The 18,651-nt window shown below is 46.6% G+C and overlaps 2 protein-coding genes across 2 annotated transcripts; one reads left to right on the forward strand and one right to left on the reverse strand.

Moving 5' to 3' along the window:
* Positions 1-2,158: 2,158 nt before the first annotated feature.
* On the reverse strand, positions 2,159-4,974 carry LOC109767422 (uncharacterized). The gene is made up of 4 exons (XM_020326175.4): positions 4,668-4,974; positions 4,383-4,484; positions 4,098-4,246; positions 2,159-2,379 (listed from the first exon to the last, which is right to left on the reverse strand). The coding sequence occupies exons 1-4, from the start codon at positions 4,872-4,874 to the stop codon at positions 2,373-2,375; spliced, it is 465 nt and encodes a 154-aa protein (XP_020181764.1). The 5' UTR covers positions 4,875-4,974; the 3' UTR covers positions 2,159-2,372.
* A 383-nt stretch (positions 4,975-5,357) lies between these two features.
* LOC120964306 (protein MAIN-LIKE 1) lies at positions 5,358-7,581 on the forward strand. The gene is made up of 6 exons (XM_040388836.3): positions 5,358-5,428; positions 5,828-5,897; positions 5,988-6,608; positions 6,695-6,946; positions 7,026-7,246; positions 7,326-7,581. Exons 2-4 carry the CDS (start codon positions 5,829-5,831, stop codon positions 6,860-6,862), a joined length of 858 nt encoding a protein of 285 aa, XP_040244770.2. The 5' UTR covers positions 5,358-5,428; position 5,828; the 3' UTR covers positions 6,863-6,946; positions 7,026-7,246; positions 7,326-7,581.
* Positions 7,582-18,651: the final 11,070 nt, after the last annotated feature.

Below are 18,651 nucleotides of genomic sequence, written 5' to 3' on the forward strand. Positions count from 1 at the left end.
ATATCATTGATGTTTCAGTGTTGTTGTCAAAACTGTAATGGCTGTGTCTAACCTTATGTGGCATTAAGAATATCAGGGGCAAGGAACTAACAATCAAGATTGAGAGACTTTGGGATACCAAAGTTCAGGTCAGGCTCATGTATTACCAAATAACTACCTACCATACAATTTGCAGAGGAAATTAAAACTAATTAAGGATTCCTGTGGCAAACAAATAGCAAGAGATGAGACTACTTGCTAGCATTAGCCTCATCCGCTCTTTGCTTCTACCCATGCTTGATGCATCTCCAGCGGCATCCAAACCGCCATCACGTTGCGTCACTTGGACTGTATGACATCTGAAAACCACAACGGGGGCGTTGCCAGGACAGTGAAGGATGCACAATTGAAGGCATATGTTCCAGATTTCTGTAATTGGACACCATAGAGATTACATGCAAAATTCATCAAATCAACTGCTAGTGTGACATTCTACTCTACCACAACAATCATCAGATCTTGTAGTTGAATAAAGTAATACTGTTTCAATGTCTCATACATCCCTGATGGCCACCATCTTGATCCTCCAATAATCTAGGGATTAGATGGCGAAGGGTTCATAACTCTGTCCAAACTTCAAAAATGACGAAGGGTTGAGCCTATTTGCTGTTCAGAAAAAGAAAATCATGCCAGTCTCTATCCCTTGCCAAGTCCCATTACAAAATATAATTAGCCAATGTTCCAACGAAGATCGATGGAACCACCAAAGCAGAGTAAAACAATTACCAAGGGATGTAGTCAGGCGCCACAATAGTTGTGCTTGTTGTCAGATTTTGGCTTGCCTCCCATGGTAATCGGTAAAGAGCTATTCAATTCTTCTGGTCTAGGTGGCCTGGATTGGATTCGACGCTTCCCCTGTCCACCTCGCCGCAGACCAGAGCGCAGCCCCAAATCTTCTTCCTGTAGCAAGTTTGTTATTATATATGAAGCAATCGTAATCTCGAGCACTGATTTTTTATACACAACATTTACTCATTGACAGAAAACGGACCAAAACATCAGTCCTAATATTTTCAAGCACAACAAATACGAAGATTGGAGAAAAAAAAAGTTCAGTACAGGATAAAACCTATCGCATGATCTTCCAGTTTTATTTGTTCATGAACTTCAACACGGAGCAAACAGGGAATCAAGTAGAGAAGGTGGGATCAAATGAGAAATTGAAGATGGTGTTCCACTCTCCGTCCTTTTAACAATGCAATCTTGCATTCAATTCGTTCATTCCCCAACAAACAAAATTTCTTGCTGGTGCTTGCCGCGTGGTTGGAGGCTTGAGCAGGGGATCTTGTGCCCACCATCCAGCTCGGAGAGGAGATCCCGCCGGAGGAGGGAATCCTACCAGATGAGGGGAGCATGGGTCTCCGCGCCTCAATCCAGCCAGAAGGAGCCGCCATTGCCGCCGACGGAGCACGATGTGCTCAGAGATGAGAGGGAGGGGCATCTAGATAAGTCTGAGTTCTATTGTTTTAAATTTATTTTCTAACGGCGCAGCCAACATAGAGTTGGGGTGAACAAAGAGGCACGAAAGAGCCAAGATGACCATGTGGGCAGAGATAAGCTTGATGCTAACTGGAAAATGGTGGAAAGAGGAAGGGGATGGTGATAGTGATTAGACAGTCAAAACCTGCATGCTCAACACTCGTTGCGGTAAGTGGCCCAAAATAGTTCTACGTGGGGGTGCAAGTCGATTTGGAAGGAAGCCGGTTGAATTCAGAAAATGTGAGTTAAGCAAGTCAATGTGCCTAGGTTGAATTGGAAAATGAGAAAGTTGCGTAGTGACGAATCTTGGTAGCATCACTAACTATATTAATCTGCATGTGTTGTTCTCCGGTTGCGATGATGCATAGGTACTTGAGTTAAGAGACATGGAAAAGAACATTATTTCTCCCGTTGCAACCGCACGGGCATATTTGCTAGTAAACAAAAACACCCCAACACCAAACCAATCCAAACGAACAAAAACCAAGTTCATTTGCATCGGCCAGTTGGAGTTGCCCTTACGTGATCAGCATTCGAGTTGCCCAAAGGGCACTCCTCGGACAACATACCTACAGTATGAAACGTAGGTACAGCGGCTACAGGCCTACGGCAACCCAGTACCACATGCTCAGTCTCGAAGTTACGAAACCATAACAGAAGCATATTCAGCACGCATTCACGATGCACTGATAGAACGTTAACTTAACATCCACCATAGTTACAAATCCATGTTACATAATTCACTTATAGCCCCATGCTTCAGAATTCATTCATAATCCAGAAAATAGTTTATTCAGGATACTGTTCCAGATCATAGTTTTGATGCTTCTGGTGTTTACTGCATTCCCCTGTCATCAGACCCTGTCAGAACAAAGAACACCGTGAATAGCGGTTTCACACATGAAGCCTTGGTAACAAAACTAATGGAAAATTTAAGACTTCAATTAATGGTTAAGGAAGCAAAATACATATAAACATATTAGAAACAGGAACTTCACAGAAAAGCAGTAGCTTGAGTGCAACAATTAAGCAAGCATGTGCACATTAACTACTAAGATACTCCCTCCGTCCAAAAATATTTGCCATCAAAATGGATAAAAAAAGATGTATCTAGAACTAATATACGTCTAGATACATCTCCTTTTATTCATTTTGATGACAAGTATTTCCGGACGGAGGGAGTACAATTTATAACCCAAAATTTACACAGGCTGTTCTGAAGAAGTCATTAGGGCCTAAGTATGTGAACTCGACTGCGGTGGTCTGTTAACTCAATACTTTTTTGATGGCTCCGAATTTCAAACAGAATTACGCAATTAATAACCAATTACAGAAGGACTAGATGGATAAAAATACTCCCTACGTATCAAAATATAGGACGTTTTTGACACAGTCATAGTGCCAAAAAACATCTTATATTTTGATACAGAGGGAGTACATGAAAGTGGGCCAACAAAAAGACAAGAGACAAAACAATGCTAGAGAAATAGTAAACATATGCCCCACAGAACAAAAGTGAAGACAAACAACAATACGACTTAACATGGTGTAAGCATTTGACAAGACAAGGTATATGCATGACAACTAAGTTCATATTTTGGTTACATTTCATAAAGGACAGACCACCTGACTCCTAATGAGTTTGAGTTCTACACAGGTTCATCTAGTTAAGACATGCAGGTAAAAATCCCAAAAACAAAGCTAGGTTATATAGTTGGTTGCGCATTAACTCGTTTTAAAGTTAAAGAATATAGGTGGGTTAGGTATAGAGGGGATAATCTGAAATTTTTCTGTGTTCAAGAACAATTGAACGTTTCCTCAAAAAGTAGGGACAGCTAAGTCAACAGAAGCATTAGCGAGCTCTGGAAAGCACCAATATAATTAATTAGAAAATACACAGTATGAATTCAACTGTGCTAAAATAACAAAGTAGAGACCATTTGAAGAGACAAGTTTTTCTACAAGGTAACTTGACCTGATGTTTTAGAGGATAAGTATTTGAGTCCAAAGAACAGATTTACTGGGCGCTGCAGAATTGCATTGGGAAAAATACAATTTTCCCAATTTAAGCATGGGCTTAGAAGTTTGCTAGATGGTACAAATTATTCCATGAAGTTTTAGGGCTTCCATATAATCATAGTTCAGACGACAGGTGAAGCTACATAAGTATGCTATATATATAAACTAGGTGTCATTTTAACAGCCATCTATTGTTAATACCTCATCAATAAAAGGATGTTAATGACAGCAATTCTAAGGTGCTGGTTTTGCCAATGCCGAAATGTATTGGAAAAATTAATACTGCAACTTGAGAGTAAACTGCAGTATGAGCAACCTGATTTTTTTATGATAAAAGCTATCTATTTATTTTCTCAAGTTGCATAAAACAACAGTCCGACACCATTTGGATAAAAGTGGTCACTGCTGAACTGGCTGATGCAACATTAAACATCAGAGATTGCAGAAACTGCAGCTTACTCGAGAGTAAACCAAGTGCATATTTGAAATGTGTTAGTGTTGGTGCAATGTTAAGTTATAAAACGAAGGTTGGAATTTCATACACATAAAACACTACCTACCAGGAGGAATTCTTTATCCCTCCAGCCTCAGGTTCTTCTCCTTGGCACCTTGAGCCTTCTGCTATCTTTGGCTTCTTGCATTCCAGCTCATCTTCAATAGGAGCGTGTGGTCGTTTCGTGATATCGGGTTTCTTTTCATCATCTAAGAGCTGAACAGGCAAAAACATGGTGGAGATCAGAAGCAGGTATTAGTCAAAGAATGGAGAGACAAATTCGCCCAACATAAAGAATATAGTGCATATTTTAACATATGGATAGAACGAAGCTTGTTACCACCTTCCCTACCTTTCTATCCGACTCGTCCACATCCACGTCGTCGTCCTCGTCGCCATCCTCGCCCTCGACGATGTAGAATACATCACGAGCACGTTCGAAAGCACTCATTTCCTGAATAAATATAAGGAGATATATCCTAAGGATTAACTGAGGTATACAGATCCAGCACGGGATTACGAATTATAGCGATCTTGAAACAAACGGAGACCTGAAATCTGGATGGAAGGACAAAACTGAAATCTGGATGGAAGGACAAAACTAGACGACGAAAGACAAGTGAGTGATTGGGCGCACCTCTCGTAACTTGTCGATCTTTTGCTCGAACGTCTTACCATCAGAACTGTTCATGATCGCGCGGATCTTGTCCAGACCAAAGTGTTGGAACAGGTCGGTCAGGCGAGGAGGAAGAGGCGACGACTGTGGATAGGGTGAATAAATCACACTACAGTAGCCTTTGTCGCCGGTTGTCTTGCCTTCGTAGCGTGATGCCATCCCAGCCATGGCTGCCGGAGGGGAACGGCGGCGGCGTGGGGAGATGGCTAGGGTTTCTAGTTGCGAATGGCTCGACGATTGCGGAGACTCGATTCCTTTTATTTTATTCGGGATGCCAGGCCGCTCGTTTGAGGCAAATTTGACAATTTTGACGTCGAAACTAAATCAATTCACCGAATGAACTGCCCATGAAACTATTTCACTTCCCTGACCTTTTTATGCAGCGCCCGCCACGCCGGCGCCACACCCTACTGTGCAGCGCCTAGCGCGGCGGCGTTGCACTCCTGTCCACCGTGGCATCCCCTGGGCCCGCACCCATCAGTGCAGCGCCTCCGGGCTAGGCGCCACACATGTAATGTGCAGCGCCTAGCCGCTAGGCGCTACACTGTGACTTAGGTGTCAGCCGCCCGCTCCCCCTCCCCTCCCCCACCCCACCCATTCGTTCCAGGAGTTACAGAACAGGGCAGGCGGCTTCCTCCTCTCTCCCCTCTCAATCCCCTCTCCCAAATCCTTCAGATCCGACGATTTGGTCCGTGCATTTCTTCACCAATCCATCCTAGAAGGTACTCTCCTCCGATCCCCTTCTTTCTATCCATACAAAATATGGTATTTTGAAGATTTGGAAAATCCTTGTTTGATTTGATTAGATTTGAATCTTGCATGTATTAGAAATTTGCATGTATTACAACCCTTGTTTGTTTGATTTGTGGAACCCTAGTGTATTTTATTTTATTGAAAAGATATGGTTGGATATATAGATTGACATGTTATTTCTATGGAAAAGTTATTTGTATGAAGTAGGCCTAGTTTAGTTTTGGATACATATGCTTTGAATTATACTCGTATTGAGAAAAATGCTTTGGATACATATGCTTTGAATCTTGCATGTAGTAGGCCTACTTTAGTTTTTTTGAATTGAAAAGATAATCGTGTTGACAAGAATGCTTTGTTGAAATTGTTAGGATGGTTTGGCTTCTCGATGATCATTGGGACAAACAACACCGGTCGTACGCTATGTCGGTGGAGCAGCGGGTAATACTGAAAGTGGCCGGTGTTATGAATTTCGTATTTTTTTCAAACACAAATGCCCCATATGTAATGTTATGATTTGTTTGTTTGTAGGAGCTTGCACCTCTGAAGCTTCGGTCTCACGGGATCAACCTTGGATGGATGCGCTATGATGAGCGGTACACACCGTATTTAAGGGAGGCAGGACTTCTCCCTTTCATTCAGTTGGTCCGCCGGTCGACGCCACCCAACAATGCTGCAGCACTCACCGCGCTTATTGATCATTGGAGGCCGGAGACACACACTTTCCATCTTCGGACCGGGGAGATGACCGTGACGCTGCAGGATATTGCTATGATCACCGGTCTTCCTATCGATGGCAATCCTTTATGTATGAACACCGATTCTGATGGGTGGCGCGCGCAGATGCATGCCCTTATCGGTATGGTTCCTCCGGAGCCTCGGGAACCAGAAGCAGAAGATAAGAAGAAGGAAAGAGTCGCAGCGGGCGCTACTTTCACGTGGATATCATCGAACTTCAGTCATTGCCCTGAGGATGCTAATGAGGACATGGTGAAGACATATGCTCGTGTCTACATGTGGTACGTGATATCCAGGACAATGTTTGCTGATGGCACAGGCAAGAATGCTCCATGGATGTGGCTGAAGGCGTTGACCGTCTTTGATAGCAAATGGAGTTGGGGTTCGGCGACACTGGCTTACTTGTATCGACAGGTATGAAGTTGTTTCCTTTTCACTTCATTGATACATTATCAATGCGCTCTTGCGGCAAATTTGCCCATGTTCTCTTTTATGTGCAGTTGGACGAAGCCTGTTGTAGGCACACTGGAGGTATTGGTGGTTGTCTGCTCGCACTTTCCATATGGAGCTGGGAGCGTTTGCCGGTTGGACGACCGAAGACCGTGAAGTACGAGGATTGGGACGATAAAGACGACCCACTACGGCTCCCCACCTGGGCTTACAAGTAGGATGTGTTAAATGAGACGACGGATGATCCCTCGGTAATGTACAAGTTGTACAAGAGCGAGCTGGACGCGATCACGCCTGAGCAGGTGAACCGACATTGCATAAGTGATTATCATGCTTGTATCGTAACTCGATATCAATTTTGCATTCAATCCCATTTTGCAGGTGGAATGGGAGCCGTATGGAAAAGGAGAGAGTTTTGGTAACCCTATAGAGTTCAGGCTGAATCCGATGTGCACTAGGGATAGGGATCTCTGGCATATGCAGTGCCCACTGATATGCAACTGGGCGGTTGAGCTTCACCTGCCACATCGGGTGTTCCGCCAGTTTGGTTTGTTCCAGCCACACCCGCCAGAGTGGGAGGACACGGACAAGTTGCTACATGCGTAAGATATAATTAACCTTGAGCACTTAGCAGCTTCTTGACGGTTTCGATGATGCTAATATTTTATTTCTAACTTGCAGGTTGGATAGGAAAAAGCAGCGGAAGATCAAGGATTGGGCCAAGCATCACAGGAAGTATGTCGTGCAGTTCGCTCTTAGTGTGGAGCAAGCAAGGGCTGGAAAACGAGCCCGGCTTCGTGAGCACTGCCCGATCGCGTTCAACAACTATCTCACATGGTTTCTTGCAAGTACCCGCGTGGAGGTATGCCAGCCGGCGTATGCTGAGGAGATTCTGGAAGAACCCACCGTTTTTGATGAGGTAGCCCAGCACCAGTACAACACATTAGTCAGGAAAGGCAACTCAGTGATCCCTTCAGCTCCAATGATGAACTTTGTGGTTAGCCCTTTTTGCTTTTCCATTCGCACTATTCACATCTTCGCTTGCCTAACACTTTGATACCGTTTCTGTTCATAGCGTGCCCAGATCAAGAAAGCAGCTGATGGGACCGAGACTATTCTGGAAACAACCCCGGCTGGCAAAAGCGATGGGGAAGGTGCACTTCGAGCATTCATTAAGGTTCACATCTCCTTCAAACTAGCACTTAACATTTGTTGCTACGTTCCATGTCTCATTCAATTGTACATGTTGCAGCGCCAGGGCCAAAAGTTAAGGCGGCTATCAAACCTTTTTGGTTGTCGTGACCCCGAGTATGTATCACCAGAACGGTCTAGGTCGGCGACACCATCAGATCCCGCTTCGGGGCAGGGCCATGATGAACCTTTCGAGGATGAGGACGTGGGTGTGGTCACCCAAGAGGTATGTCACGACGATATATATCCATTTGTTGATGCATTGCTAACTATATCCTCACACACGGTCTTTCCATATCTTCTGTTGATGCATAGGTTGCTGATGATATGACCGTGGGGAGGTACCAGGCTTGGTCTGCATACGAGTTGAAGCCTAGGACGGGAATCAACAAGTACACACCTGAAGACTTCACCCAAAGAGGCCAAAGAGGCAAAAGGACGGTCGGCACCTCGCGGATGGCGGCTTTGGATGACTATTTGGATGACTATGTAGATGACGTGGACGAACCGGAGCCGGAGCGGGTTCCTCTTCCTAGGAAGGTGAAGAAGATAAGCGTCAAGAGGGGGGAGGAGCCAGCAAGCGTGGAAAGCACTAGTCATCGTCATTTTTTTATAATGTTGAACTTAGAGTGGAATTTGTTATGTCGTTGAACTTGGAGTGGTCGTACCTATTAGTAATGTGGAATTTGTTATGTCATTGAACTTGGAGTGGTGGTAGCTCTATGTTAAACTTGAACTTATTATGATGGTCCTTTCTAAGAAATGATGTCTGTGGTGAACCCTTTTTGAACCTTAATGTTTATTATACGAATTGTTGAACTGTGGCTGAAAATGACCAAGTAGAGGGGGAGGGGGGAGGGGGGAGGAGGCACAGAAGGTAGGCCTCCAGGTTGAGGCAAAAAAATTGCTAAGTGTTTGTGCAGCGCCTAGCTCGGGGGCGCCACACTATACGGTGCAACGCCTAGCCGCCAGGCGCTGCACAGTAGAGTGTGGCGCCTCCAGGCTAGGCGCTGCACAGGGCTGTAACTTGCCATACCTTCTGTTGCTGTCTGGATAGCTATAGACCTGTGCGGCGCCTAGCCTGGAGGCGCCACACTATACTGTGCAACGCCTAGGCGCTGCACAAGTCTGTAGCTATCCAGAGAGCCACAGAAGGTAGGCCTCCAGTTTGAGGCAAAAAATTCGCTAAGTGTTTGTGCAACGTCTAGCCTGAAGGCGCCGCACTATACTGTGCAACGCCTAGCTGCCAGGCGCTGCACTGTAGAGTGCGGCGCCTCCAGGCTAGGCGTTGCAGAGGTCTGTAACTTGCCATACCTTCTGTTGCTGTCTGGATAGCTACAGACCTGTGCAGCGCCTAGCCTGGAGGCGCCACACTATACTGTGCAACGCCTAGCTGCCAGGCGCTGCACTGTAGAGTGTGGCGCCTCCAGGCTAGGTGCTGCACAGGTCTGTAACTTGCCATACCTTCTGTTGCTGTCTGGATAGCTACAGACCTGTGCAGCGCCTAGCCTGGAGGCGCCACACTCTACTGTGCAACGCCTAGCCGTCAGGCGCTGCACTGTAGAGTGCAGCGCCTCCAGGCTAGGCGCTGCACAGGTCTGTAACTTGCCATACCTTCTGTTGCTATCTGGATAGCTACAGACCTGTGCAGCGCCTAGCCTGGAGGCACCACACTCTACTGTGCAACGCCTAGCCGGCAGGCGCTGCACTTTAGAGTGTGGCGCCTCCAGGCTAGCGCTGCACAGGTCTGTAGCTATCCAGAGAGCCACAGAAGGTAGGCCTCCAGTTTGAGGCAAAAAATTCGCTAAGTGTTTGTGCAGCGCCTAGCCTGAAGGCGCCGCACTATACTGTGCAACGCCTAGCTGCCAGGCGCTGCACTGTAGAGTGTGGCGCCTCCAGGCTAGGCGCTGCACATGTCTGTAGCTATCCAGAGAGCCACAGAAGGTAGGCCTCCAGTTTGAGGCACTTGGACTTGGACTTAGTGAATTTTTTAGCTATCCAGAGAGCCACAGCAGCTAGGCGTTGCACTTGGACTTAGTGAATTTTTTAGCATATGCAAACATAGTAAGTAACAACTGTAGATTGCAGCGCCCAGATGTGAAGTAGGATTGATACGTAGCAAGCAAACAACTGTGAAAAGAACAAATGCACGAAGTACTTCACGACACATAGTAGTTCATAACACATAGTACTTCACGACACATAGTAGTTCTTACAACCAAATCGAGGAGGAGACATAGTAGTTCACCGCACATAGTAGTTCTTACAACCAAATCGAGCAGGAGACATAGTAGTTCACGGCACATAGTAGTTCACAACCAAATCGAAGAGGAGACCTAGTAGTTCACAACCAAATCGAAGAGGAGACATAGTAGTTCACAACCAAATCGAAGAGGATGACATAGCTCTGTTGCGTAGAGCAAGGCCCCTTTCCCTTCTTCTTGTTCCTCTCTTCTTCCTCTTCCTCCTCCCTTTTTCTTATGAGGTGAGCCTCCTTAACCACCCTCTCCATGAATATCTGATTGTCCCTCTCTTCTTTTTCAGCTGCAATTGCCCAAAGCTTCATGGTTCTTTCTTCAAAATTCTGTTGACGCTTCTTCTGTGCCTCCTCAACTTTCCTCATCAACGCTTGCTCCCTAGCGCGCATCGCATTTGCCGCAATCTGTTTTCGCTTCCTCTCCTTCTCAAGCTCCTCTTCCTTCTTCTTCTTTAGCTTGGCTGCATCCTCCTCTCTAAGCTTCTTCGCAGCCTTCTCCCACCATCCCGCCATCTCATCTTCGCCATCCTCCTTCATCGTTGGTTTGTTGGGTTGGGAAGCCGCCATACCTACAATGAGTGAAACATAATGGTTAGTAAGGACAATAAGAACAAATGGAAGCACATATGAAAAAGAAGAACATATGAAAAAACAAGAACATATGATACATTATAGTTAGTGAGGAACATACGGAAACGGTCCATCTAGGTATCCAAACATTCCTCTATAACGAACTTGCGCTTGTCCATCACCACGGCCAAGTCCACCACCAAGGCCGAGACCATCACCACAGCCATTACCACCACGTCGAGCTCTACCACCACCACGGCCTAGACCACCACCACCACCTCTGCCACCACCACGGCCTCTTGTAAGTGCAAGTTGTCGACCTCTTTGTTGCCTAGATCCTCTTTGGCTAACACTTGGTTGGCTAGGCACTTGTTGGCTACCACTTGGTTGCCTTGGCACTTGTTGGCTACCACTAGGTTGGCTACCACTTGGTTGGCTTGGCACTTGTTGGCTACCACTAGGTTGGCTACCACTAGGTTGGCTACCACTTGGTTGGCTCCCTTGTGTAGCTCCTTGTTGGCTTGTGCTTGCATCATTTTTCTCGGACCTTTTCCTTGGTTTCGTACATTTTCTTTTGTTGTGGCCATGACCTTTGCACTCCCCACAACGGGAGCTCTCACGAGGCTCTTGGAATTGGTCGTTGCCCGCTTCGCGGCGCCCACCATGGCCCCATCCGTCCATGTCGCCTCTAAGACGCTTTGTCTTACGTCTACCCCGTTTAACAACCTTCAACTCCGGATCCGGCCATAGTTGAACTCCATGATACTCCGGCCATTGTGATTGGTCAAAGTATGGGTGAAAGCGGGGAGCCCATGTTTTCTTGACCGTCATGATTGAGAACTCCGACTCCCTCACGGTGCATGGGTGATTGATGTCCACATTCCTAACGCAACCGGCGGCATACAAATGTGAGCATGGGAGATGAAGCAACAATGGCCTCCCGCAAGTGCAATCACATTGTGTTAACGACACCTTGAAAGCCCGACCTCCATGTTGCCGGCCATCGTTTGTGGTTCCTCCTGGTTCTTTCACTTCGTTCTTCCACTCTTCATTGTCATATAATATAGCTTCTTCTGAGTCCGCCTTCCGTGATTGAAATACCAACCATTCATCAACTTTGGGTGGGAACTTGTACTTGTACTTCCGTGGGTTCTCACCCGCTATCTGTGCATCGGTTTCCATCAAGTACTTTACAAAGTATGCATTCATCTTGTCAAATGTGTACCGTCACGGGTAATCCACATGCACCTTTGAGCACCCTATTGAAGCATTCGGCCATATTGCTTGTCATTTGGCCGTATCTCCGGCCATCTTCATCAAAAGCACGTGCCCACTTGTTCCGGTATTGAATGTGCCTATTGAGAATTTCTTGACTCCCGGGATCAAGTTTTTTGTGTGCGAGCAATTTGTTGTACAAAGTGGCGAAGCGCTTATCGGAGAAAGCGAGACAACAATCTTGAAGATCATCGGCCAAATCCTTAAGGCCACATGCCCTATAGAAGTTCGAACAAAAGTGCCTCATGCACCATCGATGGTGCAACGGAGCATGCCCGGGAATGTCAATCTCCACGGCGTTAAGAATTCCTTGATTCCGATCCGATATGATACAAATTTCCCTTTGAGCGGGTAACACCTTCGTCCTCAAAAGATGCAGAAACCACTGCCAGTTGTCATTGTTTTCCACCTCAACCAAAGCAAATGCCAATGGCAACACCCGGTTATTGGCATCACTTGCTATCACAACCAACAAGGTGCCCTTGTATTGTCCGGTCAAGAACGTGCCATCAATTGCGATGACCGGCCTACAATGTTCGAAAGCCCTCACACATTGCTCGAACGCCCAAAAAGCACGGCCAAATACTCTGACTTTCCTTCCTTCATGAACCGTTGTTTGGTGCCCATGAGGCTCGACCACATGAACCATGCCCGGGTTTGTCGCGACCATGGCTAACAACAACCTAGGGATTCGGTTGTATGCTTCCTCCCATGTACCATACAACATCTTAAATGCGGCTTGCTTCGCCTTCCATGCCTTGCCGTATTTCACCTTGTAATGAAAGATGGCTTTCACAAGGTCAATGACATGTTGGACGCTCATTGTTGGAAGTGTGGATATTGAGTTGGAGAGCCTGTAAGCGATGATCTCGGACGTGAGTTGTTTGTGGTCTTGGGACACAATCTTGCCATCCACCCTTTTGCCTTGGCACATGTGAGTTGGCACACAACTCACTACATGCCAAGTTGGACCTCCTTTCCATGGTCTTGCACGCACAATCCACGGACAACCGCCACGACCTCTTGTAAGTCCAAGTTGGACCTCCTTTCCACGAGCTCTACCACCACCACGGCCTCTTGTAAGTCCAAGTTGGACCTCCTTTTCATCTTCACATGCACATGCAACCGTGTAGCGCACATTGACGTCCGAGTTCACCACGTTGTGTGGACGATAATGCGTAACCGAGTAGTTGTCGAGCCACATCTTCAATTCCAACAAGCTGTCGAACTTAGAACCTTTAGCAATCCGATTCTCGTCGTCTACCAAATCACGGTGAGAGCTTGGCCTAACCCCAAGAGGTACACATTGGCCACCATCTACCACGGCTTCATCCGCGAGACTAACATCCTTGAACAATGTAGTCCGATGATCCCGACCAAATACCTTCTCGAAAGCTTCGGCCTCCTTCACTGTGAACCCCTCCGCATCAACTTGTTCATCGGGACCATCGTCATCCGAGTCCGATGCATATGCACGGGAAAAAGGGATGGAATGGTCCATTGTCTCTTGCAAATGATATTTGTCGAGATCACCCACATTGTTGTCATGGAGATCAACTTCATTGTCATCGTCCGCATACTCATCATTGTCCTCTTGCAAAGATTCATCTTGGTTGTTTGTATATGGGCTCAATGTTGGCCTCACTTCTTGGGTCAAAAGAGGTTCAACAATTTCATCTCGCTTCAAGGGTGGGGGGCTACTAGCAACCAAAGGGGAGGGGTTCCGGTTCAAATCCAAATGCAAACTTGAATCAACCTTCTTCGTTGCAAATAACTCAAGAGCCTTGTCTAGTGATTCGGCCACCGTCTCCTTGTATGCAACCCAACGTTGCTCCGAGTTGACATGCATTGTCTTCCAACGGATGTGCATTCCAAAACCAACATTATGCCTTCCCTCCAACTCAATGATATCACTAGGGTCCATCCAATTCAAATCTTTCCTAACTTGTTGCAAGAGCTCCGCATAGCTAGGACTACTATCAAACACCATGTCAAGCTCATCCAGGTCCGGTTCTTTATTGCCTTTCAAAAAGGCGTCTTTGTCCCCATGATGAACAAACACACATGTTCTTCCCATCCCTATAAGCATTCAAAGAACACAAGGTAACATTGCTTCCATGAGCACTAATCCATGGATTAACACAGAATACAAACCCTAATATATATATGAAACAACAACCCTAACCCTAACCATAACCCTAACCCTAACCATAACCATAACCCTAGCCCTAAACCTAACCCTAGCACCAACATAAGAACACCCATAAGAATAACCCTAGCATACTAACAAAGCCTAATCATAGAAATTGGCAAACAAACATCTCACATCTCCATGCAAATCTCTAGATCCAAACAAAACTAGGGTTTCCCCAAACTAGCAACAAATGAGCAATGCGAGAACTTTACTTGGATCAAAACAAGGGGATCGGAGATTATTACCTTGAGGGAGGGTTTGACTTCGAAATCCACGGACAAATTCTTCAAATTTGCAAGATTTGGAAGAAGATTTAAGAGGGGGAGAGAGTGGGAGAGGGGGCAAAGCTCGGGGAGAGAGTGAGAGAGTGTGTGGTGTGGGGGGTGGGGGTGGGGGGCCTAGCCAAGTGGCTGGATAAGTCACAGTGCAGCGCCTAGCCGCTAGGCGCTGCACATTACATGTGTGGCGCCTAGCCCGGAGGCGCTGCACTGCTGGGTGCGGGCCCAGGGGCTGCCACGGTGGACAGGAGTGCAACTCCGCCGCGCTAGGCGCTGCACAGTAGGGTGTGGCGCCGACGTGGCGGGCGCTGCACAAAAAGGTCAAGGGAGTGAAATAGTTTCATGGGCAGTTCATTCTGTGAAATGATTTCGTCCCGAGGTCAAAATTGTCAAATTTGCCTTCGTTTGACGGCGCCCACACCTGTTGTTTATGGGCCAGCCCAGTGAGCTTCTGCAGGTCCCGATCTATGGGAAGCTTCTATAAGCTTCTCGGTCCGGTTTTGTGAAGCTTCCGGCTCTTTTCCCCATTTTTTTTCTTTTTTGTCTCTTTTTTTTCGCTTTTTACTCTTTTTCCTTTTCTTTTTTAAAGAAGATACCTCGCACCCCTGCCAGTAGAAGCAACGCATTACCCCCAATGATTCTTTCCAAAAAACAAAATGTTTGAAGCCAGCAGTCCGGCCGGACTTTCCGCCGGCCCGCACGCCACGCTGGCGCACGCACACATGTAAACAATCGTCTCGCGCGAGCCAAGTGTACATGGGTGGGCCCGCGCGCGAAACTGCCCTTCTCCTTTCCTCTTTCTTCAACCCCCAGCCGCCGCGGCTCTGCTCCTTCACAGACCGCAGCCTCCCTCCATGCCTCTCGCAACTTGTGCAAGCTCTGTCACCGGCGGCGAAGTGCTACCACCGGCCAGCGAGATGTTGCAACTCTACTCTACCGGCCGACGAGGAGCACAGAAAAGCTACAACCCCCCGCTGATGGTGCTGGAACCGTGTGCAAAAAAATTGCAACCCCACGTCAACGGCAGCGAAGGAGAAGCAAACTAAGTGAGGCAACCGGTGAAAGAACTTTGCTAGAAACGACCAAGTTTTTTGTTGCAACCGTCGCCATTTTTTGCTACTACCGGCGCCGGATTTGCTACATCCATCGTGGCGAAGCTACGACCTACTATGGCGGTGGCTTTTTTTGTTGCAACCGTTGTTGGATTTTGGTACTACCGGCAATGGATTTTGCTACATACATTATGCCGGAGCTGCGACCCGCATGTAAGCAGTCACGTCAGCACTGTCTGGTCCCACATGTAAGCAGCCACGTCACCATCTACTGGGCCCATATGTCAGCACCATTGACCGGAAGGGAAGAGAGGGAGTTTGAGCCTGAGAGAAAATGGGCTCCCTGGGTCACTCCCCTAGCAAAGTTATGAAGTGTCGTTTCCTCTCCTTGAGCCTACCCGGGTGCGCCGCCGCCGATTCAATCATACACTAATCATACACGCAAATGTGCGATCAAGATCAGAGACTCACGGGAAGATATCACAACACAACTCTAGACACAAATTAAAAATAATACAAGCTTCATATTACAAGCCAAGGGCCTCGAGGGCTCGAATACAGAAACTCGAATACAAACGAGCCAGCGGAAGCAACAATATCTGAGTACATACATAAGGTTAACAGGACTGCCTTAAGAAGGCAAACACAAAAACAACAACGATCGAAGAGGCAAGGCCTCCTGCCTGGGACCTCCTAACTACTCCTAGTCGGCGGCAGTCTCCACGTAGAAGTAGGCACCATAGGGGTAGTAGTAGTCGACGGGGGTGGTGAAAGTGCTAGTTATCGACTAGAGGGGGGTGAATAGGCGATTTTTATGAAAGTCTTCAAAACACGAGGTCTTTGAGGACAAACAGATGAAATGAACCTATTGATATGCAGCGGAAGATAGACTACACTAGACAAGTCATAGTCAAGTAAGCATTACAGTGAAAGTACGAAGACTATCAGCAGCTAGGTAGTATGGATCAGAATGGAAGACAGTATGAAGCCAAACAGGTAATAGTCTTCACACAGTGAAGTTAATCAGATCAGACAAGCAACCAATGACTTCACGAAGACAAACTGAAAACTAAAGGAAGTTGGGGATAGAACCAGTTGCTTGGTGAAGACAGGGATTTGGTAGACAAGTTCCAGTTGTTGTGACAATTGTACGTCTGGTTAGGGAGGCTGAGATTGAACTCAGAAGACCGCGTCTTCACCTTATTCCCCTTGAGCTAAGGACACCCAGTCCTCGCCCAATCACTCTGGTAAGTCTTCTAGGTAGCCTTCCAAACCTTCACAAACTTCGTTCACCGGCGATCCACAATGGCTCTTGGATGCTCAAAACGCGACGCCTAACCGGCTAGAGGATTCACAGTCCTCAAGTGTAACAAGTCTTCAGGTTACGCGGACAGAAAGACTTCAGTGACGCCTAACACTCTTTGGCTCTGGGTGTTTTGGGCTTTCTCCTCGCAAGGATCTCTCTCTCAAAGGCTTCGGAGGTGGGTTGCTCTCAAATGACAAAAGCTGTGCACTAACTCTGAGCAGCCACCAATTTATGGTGTAGGGGTGGGCTATTTATAGCCTGGAGGCAACCCGAGATGATATGTCCGAAATGACCCTGGGTCACTAAGGAACCGACACGTGTCCAATGGTCGGATTTCAAACACACGCGACAGCTTGGCTTGGGCTATAAGCAAAGCTGACTCATCCAGCTCTGGATAAGATTTGCTCTCATTATCTTCGCTCGAAGACATAGGATTTTGGTTGAGCATCACATCAGTCACTCTGACTTTGTTCACTTGGACCCCACTTAACAGTACGGTGGTTCCTATGACTCAATAAAGAAGAAATGGAAACTATAAAACAACTATGTCTTCGCACTCCATAGTCTTCAAGTGAATGTCTTCACATGTCATTATCTTCATCGTGAATGTCTTCACGAACCACCATTGTCTTCAATGTCTTCACACATTTTTAGGGGTCATCTCTGGTAGGTAAACCGAATCAATAAGGGACTACTACCTGTGTTATCCTGCAATTCTCACAAACACATTAGTCCTTCAACCAAGTTTGTCGTCAATACTCCAAAACCAACTAGGGGTGGCACTAGATGCACTTACAATCTCCCCCTTTTTGGTGATTGATGACAAACTGGTTGAAGTTCTCAACGGGGATAAAAGTATGTGAAAGTTTAGGATCATAGGCATTGTCTTCATAAGTTGAGGAGGCTCCCCCTGAAGATGTGCATATGAGTAGTTTGCTTTTGAATGCAAATGCACATGGCAGGTTTTACTTTGTGGAGATCCTCTTCAACACATGAAGACAATTCATCATGCATACATAAGAATAGTGAAGATAATGAAATGCATAATGAGAAATGGGCGTCTACAAAATGACTTCATGCGGAATTTATCATCGCATCACAAAGTAGCAGCAAAATTAGCAGACGACCATCAAGTTTAAGTGTTACAGCTCAAGAGCCAAATAGTTTCAAAATGAGAGTTGTAAGAACTTAGCAAAAATTTAGGCAACCACCCATATGGACCCGCTTGAAGACTATCAACCTCATATGCTTCTCCCCTTTTGTTAGTAAGGACCAAAAAGGTTTGAAGACATAGAGGATCTACTCATTCCTAGTTGGAGAAGATGTTGGAGCAGCAGGGTCGATGTTGGAGTTGGGTGTAGACGGGCCTGCCACAGAGTTGTGGTGCAGTGAAGCCATTGCGGGTGAAGTGGTGTCGTCTTCTTCATCGATGACTCTCGCAACAACAGTTGTAGCCGAAGATGAAAAATCAAAATCTTCAATAGAAGGTGTTGGACGCCAACTTGCAGATCATGGTGGCCTGGAGTCAAACTTGAATTTCTCTGTGAAGCCATCTTTGCGAAGATCATCTTCAGAGCAGAGTAGTGTGAGGCTCTTCCAGGACCTCCAACAGGCTTCATGCGCAACGAATGAGTTCTTTGTGGCTAAGTTGCGAATGCGATTGACGTCAACCAGAAGACTCTGCATTTGGCGCTTTAGCTAGTCATGATGCCTATCCTTTTTTCTGATGTAGGGATACCAGAAGCTCACGGTCGTTGAGGACACGGGGATGCTTCTGAGGCCTTTGAGCAATTGTACTGGTTGTGGCTTCAGTGTTGGCACGATGCGGCAGACGCAAGTCGCCAGCCAAAGGATAAGCAGGAGTAGCATAATTTGGCACATGAA

This window comes from Aegilops tauschii, chromosome 5 (assembly GCF_002575655.3).
Source record: "Aegilops tauschii subsp. strangulata cultivar AL8/78 chromosome 5, Aet v6.0, whole genome shotgun sequence".
In the NCBI taxonomy this organism is placed as follows: Eukaryota; Viridiplantae; Streptophyta; class Magnoliopsida; order Poales; family Poaceae; genus Aegilops; species Aegilops tauschii.